This window comes from Amaranthus tricolor, chromosome 5, assembly GCF_026212465.1.
Source record: "Amaranthus tricolor cultivar Red isolate AtriRed21 chromosome 5, ASM2621246v1, whole genome shotgun sequence".
NCBI classification, from domain to species: Eukaryota; Viridiplantae; Streptophyta; class Magnoliopsida; order Caryophyllales; family Amaranthaceae; genus Amaranthus; species Amaranthus tricolor.
Genome location: NC_080051.1, coordinates 16,840,369 through 16,868,294, shown reverse-complemented (window position 1 = coordinate 16,868,294; position 27,926 = coordinate 16,840,369). Strand labels below are relative to the sequence as shown.

The window sequence follows — 27,926 nt, the reverse complement described above, 5'->3', positions numbered from 1 at the left end:
TACTTGGACATTGGTTAACCCTTTAAGTAACCCATTAATTGTGTTGGAAAAATTAAGCTTCCGCTTGATTAATACTAAATTCCAATTAGTGCTGGCCTTTATAATTCGAGGCGGTTACAGTAGTACCCAATTTGGCCAGCCACTCCAACCCTAGAATTATGTCCGAATAGCCCAATTCTAAAGGTAAGAAATTTTCAGAGATAATCAAGGCTCCCAAAATCCAACTCCATCTCCTTACAAATCCTGTTCCCTTTCCTCAAGTCACTAGGGATGGCAATTCAGTCCCAATCCGACTCTAGTTCGACTCGATCCGAGGAAAATAATTCAATTCGAGTCCGAGGAAAAAGTTATCTGACTCCGACTCCGACTTCACGATCCGAGTCCGAGATAGAGACAAACCGGAGTTGGACATTATTAAAAATTCGACACTTCGATCCGACTCCGACCCTAAAGGAAATCCGACTTTGAATTTGACTTTTACCCCAATATTTTGTTTCCTTTAAAACTCTAGACGTGACTAATTCAAGCTCTCTCTCATACTAATTGTAATTTTCGATTTTGAAAAACTACTTAGTATTTTTATTTAGATTAATCAATCAAAATATGACAAATCAGATCAAAAGAAATAAAATATGCCAAATCAAAATGCGAGAAAATTTTGTTAAATTATAGTAGTAGGACTATTTCTCTTGTTAAACTTGAATTCAAAGTGCATATTTTTTTGTTAAATTGTATTTGAAAAATATATTTTGTTAATTTTGTTGCCTTAAAATCATTAGTACAATGTCACAACGATAAAATTTGATAATAATCCGACTTCGTTGGAGGTCTGAGAGTCCGAGTCGGGGCAAACTTGAAGTATGCATAATCCGACTACGAGTGGAGGTGGACTGAAAAAAAAGTCCGAATATTATCCGGAGCAAAGTCGGAGTATATATAATTTGAGTCGAATCCGACCCGTTGCCATCCTTATAAGTCACCCGTGCCCAAGGTTACATGAAAATCATCAGTAGGTTCTATGGGTATGTTAAGAATGGCTATTGTATCAAGGGAAATGAAGTTATTTGTGGCTCCCGGGTCGACCATGACTACCACACGCTAGCTCCGTTCACCTTACCCAACTACTTTATGGTTTTAGGATTATCAATTCCCACTGCCGAATTGAGATAGATATCGGCCCTTCCACGTTCATCGCATCATCCACCGCCACCGTTTCCACGGCATCCTCCCAGTCCTCTTCCTGACTCTTGTCGGTTTCCCTTTCCTCCCCCACGATAAGCACGCTAAGTTCTCGTCGTTTGCATACATGCCGCCACTTCTCATCACACCAGAAACATAATCCGCATTCCTTCTTGTCTTGGAATTCGCGATCTGACAGTCGTCTAGTATTTTCATGGTTTTTTTTTTTTTTTTTTTTTTTTTTTTTTTTTTTTTTGTGGTTGTTAAAGCTGGGTTGTGGGTTGTTTCTGGGATGGGAATTTTGTGGGTTCTTATGGTAAATGAAGGTACGACTAGGGTTAGGGGTGTTTTGGGTATTTGAGGTGTTGGGGTTATTTGGGTAATTTCGGCTATTGGTTGGCTGTACTCCACCTGGGTTCATAACTCACCATCAAATTCTCCTCCACTCTCAACGCCATATCTAATGCTTCCTCCATATCTACTGGATCTAACACCCTCCATACATACAGCAGCTAAGTATGCACACAGACAAAGTACCAATATCAGAATGTATGAGCAAGAAAGAGAAGAATTAAGAAGAAGAGAAAAGAAAAGATGAGAGAATAGAATGCTTGTATTATGTAAAGAGGGCAGTGTTCCCCCTGAGTTCTTACAGTGACTCAGTAACTCCTATAGTGTATACTACACTCCAAATTGTACTGCAAGCATGAATAAAATCTATTCCTTCTATTAAATTATATACTACTGTACTTGCTTCTAGAATTCTAGAATTCATCTTACAGCTCAGCATATGCAATATCAAAAAGATTCCCTCTAACCGACAAGCACAACTTCATTCTGTTACTGATTTTTCCTTCTTCTAGAATACACCTGTGTAATATTGGGCTTGATTATCTCTTGGTCCATGACATTGCCTAGGTTGTATGCCATTGTGAATTTCTATCATCATCCCAAGTAATTGCTATCTCATTACTCTATAAAAGTATTAGAAAAGATCTTCTAAAACAGCAACTCAGCAACATTATCATAGCATTGACATACTTCAGTAACTCCTTGAGGCTGCTCTATGCTGTGCAATATGGTAGCTTCTTCCATCATGATCAACACAACCATATCTTCATTGTGTTCTTTTGGTGATTAGAAGAGCTCAAGGCCAGGGATTACAAATAGTGTAGAATACTTTCTTGTAACTGTAATGAGCATTATTGTAATAGTAGAAGTCTTCTCAACGGCAATATAATCTTGAAATGCACTTATCAATAATAATATTGTTCTAGGAGATCAAAAGCAAGAATGACACTTAAAATTTTCTTTTATATGCTTTTTAAATAATTTACAAGCAGTCATAAGTAAATTCATTCATCAGTTCATCAAGCATTAGTTGCTCTATGTTGCATATTACTTCCTCCATATTTGCACATGGGAATACGTCATACCAGCCAAGGTCCCACATAGTGTTTAAATCAGGATGCCTGTTGTAGATATCGCCCTCCAGCATTTTCAGTATACAATTTGCATAGTCATAGTTGTCTTTTTCATTTCGTCCATAAGATCTTAGAGCCTCAAAGTCCTCGTGCAAATGCCTCACCAAATCATCTAGAGACTTGATTTGTGTGTAGCTCATTGATATGTTGATGCTAGGATAGATGATTGCTTCTTTTCTTTTCCCTTTTCTTTTCAGAAGCTCATAGCCACAATCTAGTATGATCTTGCAATCTCTGTCTTTACATATTTGATCGCTTGCATAATTAAGAATACTGATCGGAATGTTAAGCTTGAATAATGCCTCTGCTGTATTAAGAAAATGATGACTTAGTATGAGTTTTTGCTTAAGGAACATCTCATCTTCTGTGAGTGGCTCTTGTTTTTCCACTTTTATGATCTTCTGTTGCTTCTGTTGATTAAAGGAGTTGATTTTGCTATCTTCTTGCCCATCTGCAGTAGCATGAAAAAGAGGTTTATTATATTTCTTATATGGGAGAAAGATAATGGTTGGTGAGTTGTGATTTCTGTCAATTGCATTTGTCTTAAATGGCTTGATGGTTTTTATGAAACCAAAGCCTTGATGACTTTCATCTGAAATACTTTCTCCGTTTTAAAACATCCGCACCCAATTGTGACATGTGTGGGAAAATGTCACAATCAATAGCAAGTATAATGGAACGTAAGTCGGAATGGTGGTCAAAAATCAATTCATTAAAAGCATTTGTAAACAAAACCTAATATATCTTTGAATAGGTCGAAACTCAACTAGAAAACAAGTATCTCTGCTTTTTTGACTTTGTTTATATTGCATTAGAAACTTGTAGGCTTGTAAGTACTAACCTGGGGTTACTTGTGGTTTGATTTTGACTTCATCAGTTACCATTTCCTGTTGATCATCATGAATGTTTGTTATGATTACCTCATTCTGCATCATGATTGCAGAAATACATTTTAGTTTGAAGAATTAATGGCTAAAATGTGACACAACATCTTATGAACTATGTAGAACCTGGGTATGCCTTATGTGTTTTGTGATTATCTTACCATGTCTCCTGAAGTTATTTCAATGACCTCCTTCCGCTGCTGCGTGCTTTGGTCTCGGACTGTATGATTTCTGGAGTCCACTTGATCAGTATCTTCATTTTTCTGTGATTGTTCAAAAGTTGGTGGTTTGATTGGTGCATCCTTCCCTGGTGTGCTCTCAGTAATTGATCTGCTTTCATTTTCCACTGTTGCTGGCTGTGAACCACTGATCTTGTTGCGTCTGTTTTGCTTCAGTGTCTGCAATGTTGATTTGTGAGGCTTCAAGGCTTTTGTTATTGTCCTTGGAGATGGCAGTGCCTTTGTAATGTCCTTATTTGTCTTCACTGTCGGTCTAGTGTTGGGTGGTTTATCGTCACTTATCTCCTTTTGCTCTGATCTTACTTCCTTGTATGAGGTCGCTCTTACTTCTGTTATTCCCGATTCTGATATTAAACTCATTGAGCTCTTGCTTCCATCATTGGAGTTCTTGGATACATCTTCTGCTGGATCTTCATTTTTTTCATCGCTCAATAAAACTTTTGAAGCTGTCAATCTAAAATCTTTTCTGCTATTTATTCCAACATTTGCTTGCTTCTGCAGAATTTTATGATCTGTTGCAATTATTCTCGTGCCCTGCACTTTTTCTGCACTGCTTTCTCTTTTCCTTGGTTCCGCTATGAGGTTCGCCTTTGGCTGGTATCTATTTTCCGCTTTGATCTTTTTTCTATGAGGCTGATTTGGCATGTTCATCTTCTGCAATTCAACTTCTCGATTCTGCTTTTGCTGAGGTAGCTGAAGGTTGCTTGCCTCTGCATTTTTTGTTTCTCGGAGTTTATCTGTTATTTCTGCCATATTCAAACTTCTGTTTCCTGATGTGTTTATTCCTCCTGATATTTCCGTGGCTGCTTGTTTCTGTTTCGTGATTTTGACGTGTGCCTCTTTGCTGATTCCATTTTGGGCCTTACTTTCTTGGTTAAGGTTCGTACATTTCGTTTGCAGCTCGTTTATTTTGGAGATTGCTGCCATTGACCTTTGTACACTAGTTTTTATCCCCTGCCTCTCTTCCAGTTTCCAATTTGGTTTCTCTCGGTCAAATCCAGTGTTGTAATTTTTGATTGATCTATATGTATCTTCCTTTTGTTCTCTTCTTTTTGATGTCAATATCGTTATTGTGTTGCTCTGTACTCTGATCGGGCCAACTGGGTGTTTAGCAGGTCTAGTGTACTCGATTTTTAAGTTGGCATTTTGGGAGCTTCTTTGGGAAAAATGACTTGAAACTGAGTCTCTTGATCGTTGCTGGGTGGCTGGACATTCTGTATTTACCTTTGGCTTTGAGTTTTCTGGAAGTTCCTCCAGCCCCATTAACTTTGCAATAACATTGGGAAGTCTGGCTGCATTGTGTTTTAATGTTGAGGAATTTGTTAGCTGAGATGTGTTCAGTTCCGAGACATTGCTAGCAGAATGCCTGTGCGGAGTACTTGTTGAGGTGATGGAAATGTGACTCTCTGTCTTAGGATGTGGATCCTCCAGGTGGGGTTGAACTAAAAGCTTTTGTACACTCACTTTTGAGTTCTTGGAAGGCTTGTCGAAGGAGAAAACCGGGCGTTCCACTTGCTTTTGTTTCTCCAAACTTCCACTGCTATCATCCTCACTATCCCCATTGTCATCGAGCAGCCTAAATCGGCTTTTTTGCTGTGAATTTGCAGTGCTATCTGTTGATGCTTCTTGTAAGCTCACAAGCATTCTTAGGGACTGTTCCAATTCCATTGCCCCCTTCCAGAGTTCGTTTCCAATTTCTACCGAACCTTTATTAATGCTGAAACCACCACTAGAGCAGGCTCTAAGAAGTTGGTTTAGTTTTTGGGCTCCCTTTGAAATTTCATTAATGTGCAGGTTTGTTAGGGTTGGGAATTGGTTTTCCGATTGCCAATGTATGTCAATTCTTTGCGTTGATGTCCGTCCTATTTGCTGCAATAAATTCATCATCGGACCATTGCTCACTATGTCTAATATTTTTAACTTCCCTCTGTTGTCAAATGCATAGGCTAGAGCCATAGACAGGTCGTTCAATTGTCCTGCGTGATGTTCTCCGCCATAAGGGACTATTTGATTGGCACTCTGTGAATTAGCAGCGGCGTTCCGGCTGTTGCTGGATCCCCTATACCTCCTTCCAGCCTTGTGACTGACCTGCTGCAAATGTTGTTAACTGTTAATTATAGTGGTTATTTGCTGCCCCCTGTAAAGAGGTTTTCATTGGGGTCATTCTGGTTGTTTTCAGGTTAGATGTTTCGGGTCGGTTTAAAATCGGATTTTAAGTTCATATTATTTTTACATAATTGTAGATGCTTTTTAAAATCGGGTCAAATCAGGAACAGTTACATGATCGGATAAATTTCGGATCATTGGGATTTTTTGAACACCTCTACCCTTATATTGTTAGGACATGATGCAGCACTTAATTTCTTGAAGCTGTCTTAATTCATATATGTATTACCTCCAATGTCTTTGTTTCCCTGGATCCTTTGAAGTTTTGCTTGGAGTTGTGGTACATATCTGCTCACAAAAGATTAAATAAGCATCAACCATAAAATGATTTTAACTTGTGTTTCAAACAAGACTTGACAGATTATTGGATGGTGAAATGATTCAGTGTGAACATGCTGTGTGGTTGGTGTCAGACAGCTTATGATTCCTTGTATGATGAGGAAAGAATGGCAATTGAGGTGACTTAATATGAAGTTTTGAAGGTATTAATCTATGGTGGTGAAATCTTGCTCTTCATAGAATTTTTACACTCAGGTTGGCTTCTTTAACCTTTTTTTTGTTCTCTATATCACACTTCATCTTCCTAGATGAAAAATATTACTAACATCGTACTTCTGTAATGGAAGTATCAACTTATGCTTAGATGTGTTTATCTGGGTTATTGGGTTGATTTCAGGTTAGATATTTTAGGTTGACTTAAAATCAGGTCTTGTATTCACGATGGTTCGATTACAAGGTTGGGTAAATGTTAGTTAATTGGGTTTGTTTTGAACATATTGTTATTAAATGGTGGAATTGATGATGTAAATTTAATCAAATTTAGGTAGGAAAACCATTTGGTAAAATTTATGATCATGCTTTTTCTTAGTCAACTTCTTTTTCATCCATTATCACTTGGAAAAGGGTGGTAATGGAAATTAGTGGAGAAATAGTGAAATACACATATTTTAGGATGAGTTCTTTACCATGGAATAATTTAAAACTTCAAATCATTTAATACATTTGCATTACATCATTTATGTTGAGTACTAAACAAAGCTTTTATGTACTGTTTGGATTCTTGTCACTACGTAATTTGGGTATGGTGCTTTTACTTGCACCATTTTGTTCTGAAAAACATATTGTTTTCAGAAGAAAATAGCAGAGTAAGTAACATTGAATGTGTAAGCAGGTCCAGATGTTGCAGCAAAGCTAAACTTTGTACATAATGCATCGGCTATAACTCGTTAAGGTTAAAGATAACTTTACCTGAGCTCTGAGCGTTAGCCATTCGCTCCTTCCGAAGCCGGAGATCATGCAGCAGTTTCTGCGCAAAATCAGACGAGGCCATCCTTATGCTTGTGGAATTACACTCTGAGATTGGTGCGAGGATTTTACGATTGGTTGATTGTGGGTTATGAATGGGAGTGTAGATCTAAGATATTGTGAAGAGTATTATGTGTTGTATGGTTGAATGAGTGTTTTCAATGTTGGGTAAGGTGGGAGGTTTTGTCAGATGAAAATTACACTTGAAAATATTCGTTTTCATGGCGTGTAAATACAAGTTTGATGTTAACATGATTCTTTTTGTGCCTCCTTAATTCATTCACTCTCTTAAAGCATAAAATTGGAATTGTGGGTGTGGGTGGGATTTGATGCTGAACTTGCATTGCAATTCAAGCAATGTCTCGAGTCCTGTGTTGTGTTGGCTTCTCCTCTATTGTAGGTTGTGATGCTATTTTCACCCTCCTCGGTCTTCGTTGTTATTCATAACTTTTACAACCCGTCTTGTATGAGACCGTCTCACTGTGAGACGACTTTAAAACAAAAATTCTATAAGCTAAAAATTTCTATTATTCGGCTATTTAACCTAAGTATGTCAGCATGTCTCACGGTGAAATCGTTTTATATAAGAATTTGTGTAACTTTTAACTTTTTAAGTGTTGTGGCCTTACGGCTACTATTTAGTTTGTACTCCCTTACAGCACAACGGAATTTCAATATGGTGATCTAAGTTTGTGGCTCTTTTATGTGGTGGATAAACGCTTTTATTTTTTTTTAATTCGTACGGTGATCCTAAACTTTCAACTTTACTTGGTAGACAAAAGATTAAGCTTTTTATTAAATTTGCGTTATTATTATCCATCATATCGACCTTTTTTCATAAGAACAAAAACCCCAATCACTCTAAAGGAGCACTTTTTTGAAAAGTTGGTCAAAATGACTACTTAATTTAATAAAAAAAACTTAGCATTTCATCTGTCATATGAAAAAGTTGAAAGCTCGGGATCACCATGTGAATTAAAATAAAAAATTGTTTACCAAATGGAAAAATCAAAAATATATGGTTACCACGTGAAATTTTCCTATTTTTTATTTAAATGTTAAAATATATTCAATTAAAATCCTGTTGAAATTGTTTTGTTGTATATTTCATTGACATTAAAATTTTATATATTTTAGATTATGTTCAATTAGACATTAAAGAATGAATTACTTCAAACTAAATGAGATTGATAATCCATCTTATTCTAATTTAAAGTTTTACATGGTTTTGCAATATATTACTTTAAGAGCATTTTAACGATATATTATACGCCCTAAGTGGACGCCCATGTAGTCATTTTATAATAGCATGACACATATTGGTCATTTTTACTACATCAAGCACAAATGGGTCACTGTCCCATGAACCATTTGTGGCCTACTGATCTTTTTTACTCCTTTGTTAATGGATCTATGTTACTAACCGTGAATCAGTGATCCATGCTTTTCCATAGTTTTGGAAGAAGGATGCTTATTAAAAATAATTTCATTTGTGGGAGCAATTTCTCAATTTATCAGGTCTTATGAAAGATAGTATTTTTGAAAAACGACTCTCATAAGGATAGTCTTGGTCTATTCAAAACAAAAAGAGTTGTGACATTCAAAACACTTTTAATTTCTCTCTCTATAATGGAGTTTAACAAACAACTCTCTTAATTGAGTTCACCGAAAAGAAACGTGTGAAAATCTAAGTTTTGACATTATAGACAAGCATGTAATGATGGGGAGAGAAAGAGCTACTTTTTTTAGACAAAGAAAAAGAAAATGAAAACCACAATTAAATGAGAGCTTGAAGAGTTTCTCTTTTCGCCATGGATGAACAAATGATGTTGATGAACATACTTGCAGGTGAAAAAGATGAACAGAAAAGTCTGACTTTTGTTAAAACATACTGATTTGTTTTTATACCTACTTTTGCTCTTAAAACATCTACTTTAGATGGTTATTATACCTACTCGTGCTCTTAAAATTCTCTTATTTATTTTTTTGCATGAATCATCATCATCATCAATCTAATATCCCATTTGTAAACAAAGTCGGGGTTAGGAAATGTGACGAACAATCTATATTCGTACTCCTTTTAAATAAAGGACTAGAGAATGCGATCAATTTTAGCTCCAAAAAGTAAGAGCCCTACATAAGAGGAGTTTGAGTGACATAATTACCTCAAGAGTAAAACTACTTGTTGAAAAATAACATTAGCAAAAATCAATTCTAAAACAATATAATAAATACGATGAGCAAATTGACAAAAGGAGCAAGTAAGACCCAATTAGACATTAGGGCAAGAAAGGTAATTAAAGAATTATTAGTAGTTTGAAATATGAATCTAGCTGAGACTAGATGTAGATGATAGCACCAAGGTCTACAAGGAATATATAAAGAAGTACCATGAACAAAAATTTGTCGGGTTTTATCACAATCGGAGCATGTATAACTTTTTACATATAATTTGATTCTTATTGATCTTTCCCCTAGTCCTCTTTTCCCTTATCTTACATAGAGCTATGCAATGGGCTGGGAGCCCAATGGCGGTCTAAATTTAACCTTTAAATATGCTGACTTTTAAAGAGTTAGACCTTAAATGGGCCGGGCTTTGAAAAAACATTTTACAGCAGTTCTCTTACCTAAGAGATCGTCTTTATAAGAGACGACTCTCCAGGCCCAGCCCAACGATTAAAAAAAAGGAGAAAAACTTAACATTAAAACTTGGTCGAGACCATCTCAAATTGAGACCAATAGTGGGCCGGCCCAATTCACGCATGTAACAACATCACACGTTTTGCCTTGTTTTTTCCATTTTCTGGGCATTTATCAATTTTGACCTTAAAGGTATTAATTTTAACCTTAAAAGTATCAATTTCAACGTAAAGTAATACTTAAACATATCAATTAAAGTAAAAAATTTCAATTTGAACCTATAAGTGATCAATTTTGAGGTTAACTAATCAATTTTTATCTAAATATGGTTCTGTTTCACAATTTTAAAACGAAGTTATATAAAATGGTATAATTCTATCATTCTATGGAAGAATTTTAAACAACATATGAATGGTCAATAGAACTATCAATATGTTAAAACTATTAACATATTAAATTTAAACTAAATGCTATAGAATATATCTATACAATTTGAATTCTTATTTTAAAACGATAATTGAAGATTAGAAGTTTAAAATTGAGTTAGATTATAAAACATTATTGTCAAATTATATGTTATAATTTAACTATTAACATATTCAATTTGAACTAAAACCTATACAATATCTTTAGAGACTTTGAAATACTTATTTTGAAAACGATAATTGAAGCTTATACGTTCAAAATTGAGTTAGATCATAAAACATCAATTGTCAATTTATGTGTCATAATTTAACTATTAACATATTCAATTTGAACTATATATATATATATATATATATATATATATATATATATATATATATATATATATATATATATATATATATATATATATATATATATATATATATATATATATATATATATATATATATATATATATATATAAACATGTTGAGGAAAAAGTAATATCACTATTATTGATCGATGATTAAAGAGTGCAAGTACTCTTATGTTCCATTAGAACCATCATGTTGCATTGAATCAAAGTACTTGTATTGTACAATGTTTTGACCATTCATTTGTTGTTTAAAATTCATCCATAGAATGATAAAATAATATCATTTTATTAACTTCGTTCTCAAATTGTGAAACAAAATCATATTTAGGTAGAAATTGATTAGTTTAACGTCAAAATTGATCACAAATAGGTCAAAGTTGAAATTTTTTATTTTAATTGATCTGTTTAAAGTTTACTTTAAGTTGAAATTGATACCCTTTAAGGTCAAAATTGATACCTTTAAGATTAAAATTGAAAATTCCCAGAAAATAGAAAAAAACGAGAGAAAGCATGTGAAGTCGATACACGCGCAAATTGAGCCGGCCCACTCTTGGTCTCAATTTGAGACGGTCTTGGCCAAGACCAGCTGAAAACTTAAAAACTGACACGCGCGTTTGAACATATTTGAAATTTGTATTATAACCTATTAAAGTTGGTATTTTAACCTATAAGAGTTGGTATTAACCTATTGAAGTTGGTATTTGGAGTTGACGTTTTAACTTATTAAATTGTTGTTTTAACCTTTAGTTGTTAATCTATTGCAGTTGGTATTATAACCTATTAAAGTTGGTATTTTAACTTATTGAAGTTTGTGTTTTAACCTGCTATAGTTGGTTAACATGCCAACTTTATAAAGCAACTTCAACAGTTTAACAGAACAACTTCAACAGATTAACACCAACTTTATTAGGTTAAAATGCCAACTTTAATATGTTATAATACCAACTTCAATAGGTTAACATCTTAATGTTTAAACAACAATTTAATAGGTTAAAACGACAACTCCAAATACCAACTTCAATAGGTTAAAATACCTACTCTAATAGGTTAAAATACCAACTCAATAGGTCATAACACCAACTTTAAATAGGTTACACAGAGCGCATTTGTTTTGTAATTGCTTTTTTAGTAATAATGGGCCGGCCCACTTAAGACGTATCTTTCATAAAGACTGTCTCAAAGACGCGTCTCAAGTAACAATTAGTGAACATTTTATATACAAATAAATGACATAGGTTAAAAACGTGCTCTATACGAGCCTTAAATTATTATTTTTGCTTGATTCATGATACATTACGATAAATTTATAATAATCAATAGTCTAATTATAATTGAAAAAAAAGTAACTAACTTATAAAATATTTTACTTAATCTTATTTCAATCGAAACTAAAAAAAACAATATTATAAAGAATGGGCTCGAGCCGATTGCATTTGAGTCCGGTCTGACCCCACCTAATTCTATTTGAGGCTAGCCCGATTCGACCCTTATATGTCCCATTGTACATGTGTTATCAATCCAATTCTACCAAAATATAAAATTACTAAATGCTAATGACAAATTTTAAGCCATTTCTCTTGGTCACCAACGTTTTTCCCGCAAGATCAAACCGAGTACGCAACGTGGCATATTGATGAAGTGCGATAAACAACCCTTGGTGGGACTGGGGTCATGGAACAACCGTATAAAGTTGAGGATTTTAACAACTACTACTCCATATTCAATACCCCGAATTTGCATCCTCAAATGAGGTGATTTTTAAAGAAAAAAAAAATGGAAATTTGGTAAATAATTAGAGAGACTAAAAGATAGAGATAATATTAAAAAAATATTTTCTTTCAAATAAAAAAATGATGTAAAATAAAAAAATTTTAAAAATTTAAACCTAATGCGAGTTGGTAAAGATCAAAAGAGCAATGTTCGTAACATTGTTGTTACTATCTTTGTTTTTGGCAAGATTCTTGCTTTTAAATTTTACTATTATCCAAAATTTTGTTGTTTTCTTTTTCTTTTATCTATTTATTTATCAAAAACTAAAATGAAAATTAGCATAAAGTTAAAGAAAAATTTTAAAATTTTACATAAAAAATTCTAAAAATATTTTAACATTTTTTATAAGCTTTTTTTGATATTTTATTTTAATTTATTTATTTTTTCAAAAAAATTTAAACTTGCTAAAACAAATCATCTGATTACTCGAGTTTACTCTAGGCAAATATCCCATAAAGTTAGAATTATTCATAATTAATCAATATATGAGATTATTATAGGAAAATAATAAAAAAGTTGGATTATTTTTAGTAATTTTTTTGTTAAATAGATTAATATGATAACTTTTTCTTTGGAAATTTAATAATCCCTTCGTTATTTTTGTTTGTCCACCTTACTTTTTCACGTAATTCAAAGCAAATTTTAAGCCTCAATATCTCATAGTATGCATAATAAAAAATTGTAAAAATTATATATTAAAATTCTTTGCATTAAGACGAATCTAATAAGATCCCACATAAGTATATTTTGTCTTAAATATATACTTTTAAAATTAAATTTAATTTTCTCTCTTATACAGTGAAAAAACTTAAAATCGACAAACGAATAGAAATGGAGAGACTATATAAAGTGGTAGGAGTAATATTTTAACTTTCAACAAAAGGTAAAGGGAGAATAACGTGGAGTAGCCGGTAATCCGCATCCATTAGAAAAACTGGTAAATGGGCGGGTCAAACCAATGTTATACTAAGAGCAGGGGTTTTAGCCAAAAAGTAGGGTGGTTTTTGGAGGGTTTTACTTAATAGATGGATAAAGGAGAGAGAAATAGTGACATAACTATTTTTTTTTTCATTTTTTGTTTTGTGGTTGTGGTCTTGTGGGTGAGAATAGAATTTTTTAAAAGGGTAAAATACAAATTAGAAAACTTGAAGAAATAATGTTAATGTTTTCTTCTGGGTTTCAAAGCAAAGTTCTAAGGAATATCGGACAATTTTTAAATCTTGCAAAACCCATCTAGTTTTTTGGGTTTTATTGCTGCAAAACAAGGATTTCCAAGTCTTAAAGGTGAGATTTTTGTTTGTACTTCTAAATCCTCGAAAACCCATCATAATTTTGGTTGATTTTTTGCAGTTGGGTTGTTGAATTTTTCATGTTTATCTTTTTTTTGGGGGTTTTGTTGAAAGTTTGGTTTGTACTTTTGGGAATTCGGAATATAGTTGGTCCGATCTAAGACAATGCAGATTTTGGGTGTGAAATTCGTGAAGAATAGTAGGAACTTTTGTGGAAGATCCGTCCTTTTTGTTTGAAGAACTTTGATTTTTATGTTTCTGAATTTCGATCTTTATGATTATAAGGTGGGTTGAATTTGATCCTATGCAGAAGTTATGGTGGGGAAAGCTTATGGGTTCAGGGTTTTTGATCACTCGATCAAGATTCTACTGTTTATCTTTCCAGGGTTTTAGATCATATTTATCCTATAATCAATTTAAGAAAATTCTTTGACTTAGAAAATGTATACAAATTAGTAGTATATAATCTGCTGATGAGATATGGATTTGATTACTGACTTACTGTAGTACTCACTGCTTGATCATGTCGTTTGAATGTTTTGGATTGTGGTAGTTGATACTCCATCATTATTGTCACTCAAGGTCCAAGGGTGTGGGCCCTATTACTAATCAATTTTGAAATTTCTTCAAAATTTTATGTATACATTCTTTGATCATGGTTGTTCTGCAGAGTCCAAATGGTTGCTTCTTCTCTTACACCTACCCTCCATGAAAATGGGTGGTAATTTTACATTTTTCCTTGACAAATTATGAATTGGGTTGTCAATGACTTTCTTAATAATTTAAATTGTGTTTATTATCATTAAATTTAACTTAATGAAATCATTGCACTCTCTGGTTGAGCTTTAAGCTGTTCTTGCTTGTGTTACTGGCTATGTTTCTGACATTGCCTTTACAAACTAGGAGTATACTGTTGATTCTAAAGACTGTTCTTTTCTGCTTTGTGGATTCATTGGTTTGAGTGATTTATGTGTTGTTTCACCTTTATCAATCTTAACATACTAAAGAGAATTTGCCTTGGATTTTGATAGATTTAGATGTCAATCTGTTTTGCTGATTGTAGCTTTTAGTTGAAGAATCCTTGGGTATGTTCACCGAGATATGTTGCAGAAGAGGTTATATAATGGATTCAGTGGATATCAGATGCCTTTTGTTCCTAGAGCTGCGAGGTCTGCTAGGGTAATTTTGCGCCCACTTTATTATCTACTCTTGTCTTGCTTCCATTTTACCCTAGACTAGTACTGAGATCTTGTTATTTAAATCCGAATTTTAGAGGAGAGGCCCACGTCAAGCAAAATTTGTGGACAATCAACTCTGTGCTTTTGATTTACTTGCTACAGTAGCTGGAAAGTTACTTGAAGGTGAGAGTTCCAAGAATACGGCAACTTCAAAAGACCAGCTAGTCGATGCTGGAGATGCCGTGATGTTGGAGCAAGACGAGGGCAATTTGTCTCTGAATGCTGATTGCCGTGACATGGGAAGTGCTGAAGCCGCTTCCCTTAACCCAGAGCTTGAATTGCAGGCTCAGAATCAAAAGTGCAATGTGAATGAAATTGTAGACACTCATAATGATGCATCCTCGCCTCCAGCTTCTGAGATCACCTTGTCTCATTGCTTGGAGAAGGATGATAATTTCGTTAAGATGGATATCAATGATGAAAATAGCGAATTTTTCAGCCCCCCCCAGATATCAGAGCTATGTGTTTCTGGCCACATTGATCCAAATATTGTAAATGTAGTTGGCGTAGACACTCATAATGATCCAAATATTGACTCCATGGAACTAGAAGACGGCAAGAAAGAGATATCATCTTGGAATGTGCCTGATTTACACTGCTCAAAGGACCCTGATGTAAACATCAGGAAGGCTCCTCCTGCTGTTGGCGTAGATTATAGCATCAAACAGTCTTTAGGTGTAGATCACTTTAGTTGTGGGTCGATTTCCCCTTGTAGTAATAGTATTGTAAATGTAGTTGCTAGAGATGATGACGAAAAGTCTTTCAAGTGTACTCAACCTAGCACTAAAGCCGCTAGGTTGCCCGTATATATAGGTAACCGAAAAATAAGGAGGCTATTGGGTTCTAAGTATCGGAAAGTAGCTTCTAAAGTGAAGTGTGGTGATTATTCTGAAACTGGTAGGTATCCTTGGTTATTCCGTGTGCTTTTGAATTTTGATCTACTTTCGATGGATTTTTTTTGCTTCTTGGATGGTTGTTGATGATGTTTTGCTTTGTAGAATTACGCTGCATTTACCGCAGCAGGAGAACTGGTTATAAACGTCCCAGATCTCGGAGGATATATGCTTTTAAGAAGCGGAAGCTTTACCAATACAGCTCGTTATCCAATTCTGATGGGCATACTGGCTCTAAAGTTGTATATGATTCTCCAGGGACTGACATTGACCAGAGTGTGTCTGCGTTCAGCACAGTCAGGCATGGAGGTGTGACATCTGGTCTTTGTTTAGTATTTATTAATATGTGCATCTACTTCTAATTGTACACCTTCTTGTAGTCGACGGTTCTTCATTTTGTGTTGCTGGCCAGAGCACGACCTTTGCATCCCAGGAATCCCACGGTATGACATCACTCAATGCAGCAATTTATGTTGCTGCTTTTGACTTGATTGACCGTTGAACTCAAAGTTTCTCATATGAAGATGTCTTGCATTTTATTCAGTTAAACTGAAGATTAGATCCTTTAAGATGCCGGAACTTTTTATTGAGATGCCGGAAACTGCTACTATTGGCTCTCTTAAGGTATAATGATTCCCCTTTTTAAATTTGTATCAGTCTGCAACTAGGATCTTGTTAAAATTTTTTGCAAACTGTGTTAGGGACTAGGGCCTGTTGTGCTTTTGCTTATATGAACAGTCACCGAGGAAAATACTCAGTGTCCGACTTAAAAATATTATTATATGCCTTGGCCTTTTCCTTTTTGCCCTCTATGCAAGCTTTGCTCATATCTTGATTGATTTGTTGAAGTCTTGTAATTGATGAATTTGTTTTATGATTTTCTATATTTTCAGAGAACGGTAATGGATGCTGTGACTGCCTTACTTGGAGGAGGATTGCGTGTTGGGGTGCTCCTTAAAGGAAAAAAGATTCGAGATGATAGTAGAACTCTTGTACAGTCTGGTATTTGTTGTCATGATGAGGTAAAATCTTTGGGTTTTGCCCTGGAGCCCAATCCATCAAATATATGTTTCGAGGACAATTCTCATACAGTTTCAATTGATGTGCCGCAGCCTGTATTGAGGTAATGTTTGACAGTATTATCTAGGATTATATGCTTTTGCATTGTGGTTTCTTTGCAAGGTTAGATTGCGCCTTGGATTTGAGGACCATAATCCTTCTACCTTCTGTGCTATATGTATCTGTCTATATAATTCCTAGCTTTTGGGCTTATGGCTATAAGTTTGAAAACCTTCTGTGCTTTATTTATGCAGGTCTGCTAGAACTGATAATGATCAGGGTGCTTCTCATGAGCATGTATTGGGTAATATAGGCCATTTAGTCGAGAGTGACCATGACTCAGCACCTTTGCCTGCTGAAACCACAGCGGATAAAGCTGCAGTTGATTCCCGAGCTTTAGTTGCTCTTCCCGATGGCACTCCGCAGCCGCTGGCCGCGGTTTTGGCGGCCCAAAAATCTAAAAGATCTGATACGGCACAACGTAGGATTCGACGCCCTTTCTCTGTATCAGAAGTCGAGGCTTTAGTCCAAGCAGTAGAAGAACTTGGCACTGGGAGGTATGATCAGCACCCTTATTTTCTCTGTATGCTTTATTGCAGCACATCGACTGAATGATAATTCATTTGTTTTCAGGTGGCGGGACGTTAAACTACGAGCTTTTGATAATGTGAATTATCGTACTTATGTGGATCTGAAGGTAATCGAATCTTGTTTGTTGAGGCTGTTTCGTTATCTTAATTTTAAAAGTTACTACACTATTTCCATCTGGACCCACATGGTTTAGTTTTGTTAATTTATCCACTTCAACTGTTGGTACACCATATAAAATTACATGCATAATCTTTAATCTGCCGCAAGGAGTCTATTTGTTGTTTCCTCCACAAGTCTTCTTGTCCTTTGCCCTTTTAAATAACTAATGATAGTGAAATATGTGACCCTTCTAAAAGAAGAATGCCTACTTTCAACCTTTCTAATTATGTGATCTTTTTGCTTTTTTAATTATGTGATCTTTTAATTCAACAAGCTAGTTGTATGGATCATTCATTGACATTACTAGATTAGAAAGAAAAATAAAACACCTATTCTCTTATATTTCTCTTTCCACATATATTATCATTTGTTGTCGGTCAAATTTCTACTTATGTCTCTCATGTGGGCTTCTTTCCACAGCACTGTTTGTATAGAGAGAAATGGAGAGAAAAGAAGGGGAGGAATTTGAAAGGATGAAGGATTTTTTCTTTGGATAACAAAAAGGGAGGGGAGGGATCTGGAAGAAAATATGGATAAATTTTGTTAAGAATACACTCTCTTTTAAAGTGGAAAGATTTGGAGGGACAACACTCATTTTCCTTCATTTTCCCTTCCATTCCCTTCTAAACAAACAAGGTGCACTCTCCCTCCTTACCAATCCCTTTCCTCTTTCCCTTCCTTCTCTTCCCCTTTCGTTCTTTTCTCTCTTAATTTGCTATACAGATATAATGCGACTGTGATTATTTCTTTGGAACAGAGGAATACTTGTTTTAAGGTAAACTCACATGATGTGACAATGTTCAATTTTAATTTATGGGAAAAAATCAGGACAAGTGGAAAACTCTGGTGCACACAGCAAAAATATCCCCTCAACAAAGGAGGGGAGAGCCTGTGCCTCAAGAGCTGTTGGACAGGGTCTTATCAGCCCATTCCTACTGGTCTGAGCAGCAGCAGCTGAAACAACCATCCGACACTTGCCTTCTTTGAGACATTCAACTGCATAGGAGGCTATTACCGGTGGCCGATGGTGGATAATGTGGATGTATGAACATATATACAGAGAACAAGCAGATATTTCAGTTTAGATATGGTATGTCCAGATTTAAATTTTTACTTATGACTTATGTTTTTATTATGTTAATGATGATGATGATCAACGAGTGTGATGTAAAAAACTGGTGATAGGAGGAATGAGATCGAAGGTGAAAGTGTTGCTTAGGAGTCATTTGCTGCGATCTCATCGTTCTTCGTTCGAGGAACGGGGGATCGATTGGCACTTTGTAAATGGTTGATATAATAAGGGGTTTGCTAACAGACTTTTGTTTGGCACTGTATTTCCTCACTTGTTTTTTTCTAGGGAAAAATAGGAGTAGGTTTAGATGGTGGTTCACTTGGCTGTTTGTTACTGATTGTGGGATTGTTTTTATTGTATCCTGGTTTTAGATTGTTAATATTGAGTCATTGACTGGTATAATGCTTCCTGATTTCCCTTGTAAGTTTTATGTAAATGAAAAATTTAGATGATTTAATTTGGTTTGATTTCTCTTTTTATCTTCCTGCTTATTATTTATCTCTGCCTTTTTCCATAAATTTTCAAATTTGCCACTCTCTTTAAAAAAGCTTTGATATTTTTCATTTTATCAAAATCAATGCTTGTTCAATGTAAAAGCAACTCATTTCAATTTTCACAAATATTTTAAAAAATTATTTTTTATTTTTTTTTTGTCAATTAATTTTTGATAAATTTTATCAAAAAAATAAATAAAAGAATTTATTTTGTGTGACTTTTCCTTTTTCTCAAAATAATTTATTATTTTTGGTTAAAATTTAATCAAATTAATAATATTATTTAAAAATTTAATAAAATATTTTTTTACAATAACATCATATATGAATGAAATTTAAGGATTTTATTTGAAAGTTTACATAAAATTAGTTATCACGATATTTTTCAATATTGAATTCATCTTTATATTGTTTAAGTACATAAATAATTAATTGAGATTGAGTTCAGAGAATTTAATTTGGAAAAAAGTTTGTGAGATAACAAAAAAATTAAATGAGATTGCAATGCAATGAACAAATAGTAATATTTTATAATTTTCATTGTCTTTAGTTACCCTATAAAATCATAATCTTATATTCCTTTCAATGATAATAATAAACTAAACATGCCATGTGATATCCCTAACAGTGAGGAGAGATTCTGAATGGGGAGATCGTTCATCAATTAAGACATCTCAAAGAGACCTATATTTACTTCTATATTACAATCACAAATTGTTATATGGGAGTATTACTATGAGATACACCTCATACATATTAAAGGAAAATTTATAAAAAATTAATTTATTTTATATTATTTTTTGCAAAAAATTATCTATTTTAATTTTTTTAAAAAAACTACCTTATATGATCCAAACGTATGCAAAATACTACCAGCTGACGGAATCTACTTGTTGACCGTTAACTTTTTTTTGACCAAACACGTATTTAGCACGCGATGTTACTAAGTGTACCTTTCTCCTCATATTATATTTTTCCCTCCAACTACCTGTTATTTCCCAGTTCTCTTTACTTTATCAATTGAGCCCCTTTTTCATGTTTTGAAGTAGATTTCAGCCCCTATTATGACCTAACTCTCCCATCTTCTTCCTTGTTTGCTACATTTACGCCACGCCTTCATCTTCTTTAACAGGAAATTCCAAAGTTGATGATGAAAATTAATGAAGTTTGAGCCAATTGCATGACTTAAATACTAATTAAAGTTTTATAATGCAAATAAGTTCTCAGATTACAATAAAAGTCTAAAAAGCAACTACTTAAATGCTAGCTAAAGTTGACTACAATGAAAATATTAACTACATAAACATAAGAAAATTTGAGAACAATAAACGTAAACTTACTACTTTGATCCACTACATTATGTGATCACTGGCTGAGTTTTGCCTTAAAAAACCCTTGGTGCAATTGATTTGGCTTCATGCTTTTTGATCCCTGTTGCACAAGATTTCATCATACCCCATTTTAATGGTGTAACCTAAGATGGGCACAATGATTGATAGATTGTTGAAGTTGTTGGAGTTGTAGTTGTTAGTACCAATCATCCTTTTTAAGACTTTCTTAGATTTTAATGACATTCTTATCGTCCTTGATTTCTGCCCTTCTAGCAAACATAGTAAACCTATATCTCTTGTACTACTTTCTACCAACCTCATTAAATCATAATTCCTTTCTAATCCAATCTGCTTTTCAAAATAACAAACTTCTTTTGTGTTAGGATGTAAACTACGACCTAATTGTCTATACTCTCTCTTGTAATTCTTAGTCACAAAAAAACCCCCAAAATACAATTTAATATTGATTGGATTTATTATCTCATAGATTGAATAATAGTAACTAAAGCTTCTACAATTAAACACACAAAGGAACAAAAATCAAAAAAATCAAAATTAAAGACAAGGTCAATTAATTAAATCCTAAAAAACAATCAGGTTATGTAATAAAGAAAATACTCTAGTTTAGTTTCCCATTTGAAATCAACTGTAAATCTCTTCAACAATCTCCTCTTTTAGCCATTATTAGCAAATTAAAGAACTATCCCGGAAGACGAGAAAGTTTTCTTAGGAGGAGAATTTAACGGACATATAGGCAGAGATTCAGACAACTATAACTCGGTGCACAGTGTGTTTTGTTTGGGAAGAAGGAATGAGAGTGGGGAGAATTTGCTGGATTTTACGCTAGCAAAAGATTTGGTTATAGCAAACTCGATCTTTAGAAAGAAAGAAGAGCATTTGACCACTTATAAGAGTGGTGGGCATGCTACCCAAGTTGACTATTTCCTAGTACGCAAGGGAGATCGGACATCATGCTTGGACTATAAGGTAATTCTGGGTACAGAGATGCCCACCCAACACAAGCTTCTAGTACTGGTTTCAGGATGAGGAAGAAAATCGTAAAGAAGAAGGTAGAGTCCAGGGGACAGATCATGTGGGGGAGACTAAAAGGGGATTTGGCCACAACCCTGGAAACCAAGATAAGTTTATTGGGCTTCCCAAGACAGTCAGATGATGCAAATGAAATGTGGACGAACATGGCAAAAACCATTAGAAAAGTGGCAAAAGAGACCTTGGGGATGTCGTCGGGTAAACCAAAAGTGCTCAAAGAGTCGTGGTGGTGGAATGAGGAGGTGGAAGAGAAGATAAAGGATAAAAACAAGAGATTTAAAGAACTTATGGCATGCACGGAAAAGGAGGATAGGATAGAAAAGAGAGCAAGCTATAAAGAAGCAAAGTGGGCGACAAAGAAAGCAGTAACGGAGGCAAAAAACCGTGGTTATGAGGATTTTTATTGGAAGCTTGATACTAAAGAAGGGGAAAATTAGATTTTTAAGTTGGCAAGGACTAGGTCCAGGCAGCGGCAAGACTTAGAGGCAGTAAAATACATCAAGGATGAGGGCGGGTGAGTCCTCTTGAGACAAGAGGACATCAAAGCTAGATGGTTCCAGTATTTCTCGCAGCTACTCAATGAGTCTAGGGGGCCAAAAGTGGAGGATAAGCTTTTCTCTGACGTCCAAAGACCACTGGAAGATGGGCCAGCGAGTGCTATTACCACAGGGAAAGTTGGAGAAGCTCTCAAAAAGATGGGGAGCACGAATGCAGTCGGGTCAAATAACATCCCGATTGAGGTGTGGAGGGGCTTAGGAGAAGAGGGCATTTGTTGGTTGACGAACCTCTTTAATACGATTTTGATGACACATAGGATGCCAGAAGAATGGAGGAACAACACACTAATACGTTTGTTTAAAAACAAAGGCGATGCGCAAGTATGTGGGAACTATAAAGGTATCAAACTTTTAAGCCACATAATGAAGTTGTGGGAAAGAGTGATAGAGAGGAGAATTAAACATGAAACGGTAATTAGGGAGAACCAATTCGGTTTTATGCCAGGAAGGTTAACAATGGAGGCAATTCATATTTTGAGGAGACTGATGGAGAAGTACAGGGAGCAAAAGATCGGTGGGGATAACAGAGCCTTTCCCGGTTAAAGTTGGGCCACATCAAGGATTGGCTCTAAGCCCGATCATTTTTATTATCATTATGGAAGAGATTTCACAATCTATTTGGGAGACGGTACCGTGGTGCATGCTTTTCGCGGATGACATAGTACTGGTAGCAGAAACTAGTGAGGAAGGTAGTAATAAATTAGATGAGTGGAGGAAAGCTTTAGAAGGTAAAGGGTTGCGCATTAGTTGTACGAAGACTGAGTATCTGCGATGTGACTTTAGTGGGATAGCACCGGTAGGGGAACCAAAGGTCTCCATTGGAGAGGCAGTTGTTAAATGTACGACCAAGTACAAGTATTTGGGATCGATCATTCAAAGGGATGGAGAGATTGGCGGAGATGTAAACCATCGCATACAGGTGGGTTGGATCAAGTGGCGTGCAGTCACCGCGGTACTATGTGATAGGAAATTTCCAAGCAGGTTAAAAGCAAAATTCTACTGAGCGGCTATCAGACCTGCTCTACTATATGGGACCGAATGCTGGCCTGTTAAGAAGTCTCTTGAACATAAGATGGAAGTTACAGAAATGCGTATGTTGAGGTGGATGTGGCGGCACACATTAATAGATAGAATTAGGAACCAAGAGTTTAGAGACAAACTAGGAGTAGCCCCTATTTCGGGAAAAATGTGCGAAAATAGATTGAGATGGTTTGGACATGTGCAGAGAAAGACTCTCGCCGCACCTGTGAGGAGAGTAGAAAGTATTATAGTAGAGGGTAAGAAGAGTCGAGGAAGACTCAAGAGAACTTGGGACGAACAGATAAAAATCGACTTGCGGGAGCTAAACCTCTCCAAGGGCCTGACTAGGGATAGGGGTAGTTGGAGGCGGCATATCCATGTTTTAGATTACTGATGCGCTCGTAGGTTCTTGTCATCCCGCTCCTCCCGTTTCTTTATTAGTTTTCTTGTCCCCTTTTATTTTGTAGGTGGGTTTACTTATTTTCTTTTATAGGTCTTTTCTCCCATGTAGCTACGTCTTTGTATCTTTCTCGAGCCGGGGGACTCCTTTGGCCGCGCTCTCCTCCATGGGTATGAGTTGCCGCCGTCCTTCCCTCCCCAGACCCTGTCCATAGTTTTCTATGAGCGGGATATACTGGGTTGGATGATGATGATGATGGTGATGATGATGATTAATAAATTAAAGAAGAAATTGTGCTAAAGATTACTTGGTTATGTGATTAGAGTGATAAAATCAAAGAATTTCGAGGTGTAAGAAATGTGAGAAGCAGATTATTATGCAAGTAAATGCAGTAAAGAGAAGAAGAAATTATAGGTTGTTGGTTTATGCAATCAATGAAGACAATATAATTAACCTACCAGTAGATTAGAGGAGTAAATGATATATCTTCACCTTGAATGAATTGTTGTAGGTATAGGTTAACTCCATGAACAGTGAGAAGCTAAGAGAATGGTAGGAATAAGATACGGAGAGCAGAGAAATCGTACTTACGTACAATTAGTAACATCACATGCAAAAATTGTGTTTGGAAAAACCAAAACTTAACGGTCAATAAACGAATTCTGTCACTTGGTAGGGTTTTGCATATGTTTGGGTCATATAAGGTAGTTTTTTGTGAAAAAAATTAGAATATGTAGTTTTTTTTTGCTAAAGGTGTTATAGAATAGATAGTTTTTTTTTTTTTTATAATTTTCCCTAAATTAAATAGTCCAATTAAATATAAATTAATATGATCGAATTATTTTTCAAACGTTTCACTAAGAGACGATTTCTCACAAAAGGAATACTATATGAGCATCAATCGCCGATCTCCGTATCAATCAACATATTTGAAAATTACTAATCACTTAATATTTACACAAATTATGTAAAAAGACTTACTGTGTAAATACTAAATTGACCCAATGTTGACTTATTGTCTTAAAGTGATTACTTATAATAGGGGTGTTTAATGGGTCGGATAAGGGGTTGGATGGGCTCAAGCAATTATGGGTCGAGTTGGATAAGGACTCTTTAAACTTAATATAAAACCTAACCCAACCTGACCCATTTTTATTAATAAAAATTATTATAATCTCCATTGATCAAGTTATAATAAGGAATATTCTATATGATAGCAACATGTTTTTAAGAAATGCAATTTGTAACTTTTCTTAAGAAATATTCCACAACGTTGCCTCAAACTTGTCAAGTTATGTTTTTAGTAACATTAATAAGCAAAAAAAACGATAAAGTAGCAATTAAGTACCCATTTTTTCCGGTAACTTGTCTTCCTCACTTCTTGAGCTTTTCTTCCATGAACTAATTTCTCTTTCTTGAAGCTCAACCTAGCCAAAAAAACAATAATTCTAGGTTCCTATAATGGCGTCACTTGCATATCTAATTTCTTTAAATCCTAATTTTTTTCTTATTCAATTCCCTTATTAAATAGAAAACTATTGGTGCTCTCCTGTATTATCTGTTCTATTAAATTTTTTGTGGTGCTCTTGTTAATGAGAATTTGCATTACAGTGTATTGATTGACCAGATAGATTCTGAATACATGTCCATTGCTAGGTTTTATCTTCAGACTGAAAGGTTCTCACTTATGAACTATCCAATTGATATTTATGTTGATTTATTTAATAGCAGTTAGATGCTTTTTTTAGGTCAATTAGATGGTTGTTTGTGTTTAACGGTTAATTGTCATACAATTGATCTTGGTGATATTGTTCCATTACCTACTAATTAGGTATAACGTCCTTTACTCAAACGGGCCGATTTGTGGGTTAGATTGCTCAGTATTTGCCAACTTGAATCTATTGGTTGTTACGTACATGTTCTCCCTCTTATTGGCCCAACCAAAATAACAGAAAATTGGTTCCAAACCAGTTCAAACCGTGGGCCATGAGTGGTTTCATAATTCTTTATAACTAAACCTCTAAAGATTCAAAAATAATCTTAATCTTAAATTGTAATTTTTAAAAATCACCTACAGGTAAAACTTTTAAAAGTAAAAATTTATATTTAAATCTAAATTTAATTTTTATTTGTAATGCTAAACAACTAATAACATTAAACCTTAACATTACCATTAACCTTTTTTTTTTATCCAATTTCTTTTTATTTCATTTTTACCTTTCTTACTATCCATCCAAAACAAATCCAAATATTCCACAAAATAAAAACTCAGACAAAAAAAAACTAAAACCAAAAACTAAAACCCAATATAAAATCTCTCAAATCATTGAACTCATATTCTTAATTTGAAATTTTTACATCTAAAAGCTTTCAATCTAATTAATATAATGTGATAAATTAAAAAAAATGTAGATATTGTAAATAAATAAAATAAAATATTAAATAATACACATATTACCTTAATTAATTCCGTTTGAGTTTACTACTCACATTTTCACTAACAATACAATGTCAATTTTAATACCCAAGTGAAAGGCAGGAAAATACTTCAACAAATTCGATCTTGCAAAGTACGTTTGAAAAACTAGATTACATATACTTCGAGTTTATCACTCACATTTTCACTCATATAATACGTTATTTTCAGTACTAAAATCAAAGATAGGTAACATATTACAATATTAACCACACATTAAACCAAAAATCTTCATTAACAAGAATAAAATAAATATTTTTTAATATAAATTAAATATATTTTAAAATTTCAATTGTATAGAAGTTAATTTATCAACTAAAAAAACATAATATTTAGAATTTATTAAAATATCACACATTAAAATTAAATATACTCTTTAATTTACTTTTTTGATTAGATATATTATTAATTCTTCATATCATTTGTTAGCATTTGCATTGAACTAATTCGGTCATCCAAGAAGACATTAGAAAAAACTAAATCACATAATAAAAAACTTGCACCAAAAAACGATTACCTAATTAACCTATAATCAAAATGTTAAATTAGGCCGGACTTATTGTGAATGCCAACATATTAACGGGAGGACACAAGTGCACACACTTCATAAGCCAAGGAGATATTTACCATCCCAAAACCATATGGCAATGGGAAGAAGGTCTCTAATAGCTTATAAAGCGTGCACACCATTTTCAATTTATCGATGTGGGATAACTCATCCCAACACCCCCTCACATGCGAACCCCGTCAAGTTCGCATGTGGGAGTAATCAATTAGGGTAGGAACGCCATTCTTTTGAATCTACCATTTTTAAATTGTTGATCGAACCATCGGCTCTGATACCATGTTAAATTAGACTGAACTTATTGTAAATGTCAGCATATTAACGGGGAACACAAGTGCACACACTTCATAAGCCAAGAAGATATTTACCATCCCAAAACCATATGGCAATGGGAAGAAGGTCTCTAATAGCTTAGAAAGCGTGCACACCATTTTCAATTTATTGATGTGGATAACTCATCCCAACACAAAAAAATATATATACTAGCTTAAACTATTTACAATACTAAAAAAAGCTAATATTATTTACAAATGATATGATGTTTAACAAAATATTCATCATAATCTGCCGGCCGGCCGAATCAAAAACCCCACACCCCATTATATTCTAAAACCCTACTAATTAGTAATCAATACTTACTTAATTAGCTTCTAATACTAAATTTCCCATTATTAATCAAGCACAAGCTTCTTTCCTAACAGAAGAAATGGGGATGAAAACTAAATTCAAATCAGGGACTTTAAAGTAACCATGTTTAGGCACACCAACCTCCTTCCCATTACCACAATATCTCTTCCTCTTCGGTGGCGGCGGCGGTACTTTCGACACCGGAATCCGACTGCTTTCGTGCTTCGGCGTCACACAACCATCATTATCATCATAATCATCATCATCAGCATCATCATGGAAATGATTACATGTAACATTTTCCATAATATTCATGCCCTAAATGGTATATATGAACAATGAACAAAGGAAGGAGAGGAATATACTAGACTTAAGTCTTTAGGTTTTAAAAACAGAATGTGACAATAAATATATATATACGGGAAAAAAGGATGTTTTATTTTTATTATTTTTGAATTGTGTGGGCTAATCTGGAAGTAGCTAGGAAGATAAAGAGATAATTGTGTGGTGAAGGAAGATTACAGCTAAGCCTGAGAGCAAAGACAGGTGGCATGAGAAGGAGAAAAGGTGGTTAATCTTAGGTGGTGGAGACACGTGGAACTGTTTTAAACCGTACTTCGTAAGTTCAAATTTGGCGCCAAAAATTAGGGTGTG

The 27,926-nt window shown here is 34.5% G+C and overlaps 2 protein-coding genes across 8 annotated transcripts; one reads left to right on the top strand and one right to left on the bottom strand.

Annotated features, from left to right (window-relative positions):
* Positions 1-2,473: 2,473 nt before the first annotated feature.
* Positions 2,474-7,547, bottom strand: LOC130814113 (uncharacterized). Of its 3 annotated transcripts, none has more exons than XM_057680125.1 (5): positions 7,201-7,547; positions 6,182-6,240; positions 3,709-5,877; positions 3,505-3,550; positions 2,474-3,114 (listed from the first exon to the last, which is right to left on the bottom strand). In XM_057680125.1, the coding sequence occupies exons 1-5, from the start codon at positions 7,280-7,282 to the stop codon at positions 2,513-2,515; spliced, it is 2,958 nt and encodes a 985-aa protein (XP_057536108.1). In that variant the 5' UTR covers positions 7,283-7,547; the 3' UTR covers positions 2,474-2,512. The 3 variants fall into 3 exon arrangements, with proteins under 3 accessions (XP_057536108.1, XP_057536106.1, XP_057536105.1); XM_057680123.1 differs by having other exon boundaries at positions 3,505-3,589; positions 3,709-5,874; positions 7,201-7,546; XM_057680122.1 differs by having other exon boundaries at positions 3,505-3,589; positions 7,201-7,545.
* A 5,879-nt stretch (positions 7,548-13,426) lies between these two features.
* On the top strand, positions 13,427-19,219 carry LOC130814111 (telomere repeat-binding protein 5-like). 5 transcript variants are annotated; one of them, XR_009042298.1, is made up of 11 exons: positions 13,427-13,735; positions 14,804-14,919; positions 15,014-15,875; positions 15,977-16,180; positions 16,252-16,314; positions 16,416-16,495; positions 16,765-16,994; positions 17,185-17,487; positions 17,564-17,627; positions 18,509-18,770; positions 18,866-19,219. XR_009042298.1 is itself a non-coding variant. In XM_057680121.1 (10 exons), the coding sequence occupies exons 2-10, from the start codon at positions 14,842-14,844 to the stop codon at positions 18,155-18,157; spliced, it is 1,941 nt and encodes a 646-aa protein (XP_057536104.1). In that variant the 5' UTR covers positions 13,427-13,735; positions 14,804-14,841; the 3' UTR covers positions 18,158-19,219. The 5 variants fall into 5 exon arrangements, 4 of the variants coding, with proteins under 4 accessions (XP_057536104.1, XP_057536103.1, XP_057536102.1 ...); XM_057680121.1 differs by having other exon boundaries at positions 18,101-19,219; XM_057680120.1 differs by having other exon boundaries at positions 13,442-13,735; positions 18,509-19,219.
* The last annotated feature ends 8,707 nt before the right edge of the window (positions 19,220-27,926 follow it).

Coding starts and splice junctions, on each gene's coding strand:
- LOC130814113 (XM_057680122.1), bottom strand. CDS start 7,282: ATGGCCTCGTCTGATTTTGCGCAGAAACTGCTGCATGATCTCCGGCTT. Junction 6,241..7,200: donor GGCTAACGCTCAGAGCTCAG/GTAAAGTTATCT, acceptor TTTTGTGAGCAG/ATATGTACCACAACTCCAAG. Junction 5,878..6,181: donor GGGAAACAAAGACATTGGAG/GTAATACATATA, acceptor CAACATTTGCAG/CAGGTCAGTCACAAGGCTGG.
- LOC130814111 (XM_057680119.1), top strand. CDS start 14,842: ATGTTGCAGAAGAGGTTATATAATGGATTCAGTGGATATCAGATGCCT. Junction 16,496..16,764: donor CTACTATTGGCTCTCTTAAG/GTATAATGATTC, acceptor CTATATTTTCAG/AGAACGGTAATGGATGCTGT. Junction 17,488..17,563: donor GAAGAACTTGGCACTGGGAG/GTATGATCAGCA, acceptor ATTTGTTTTCAG/GTGGCGGGACGTTAAACTAC.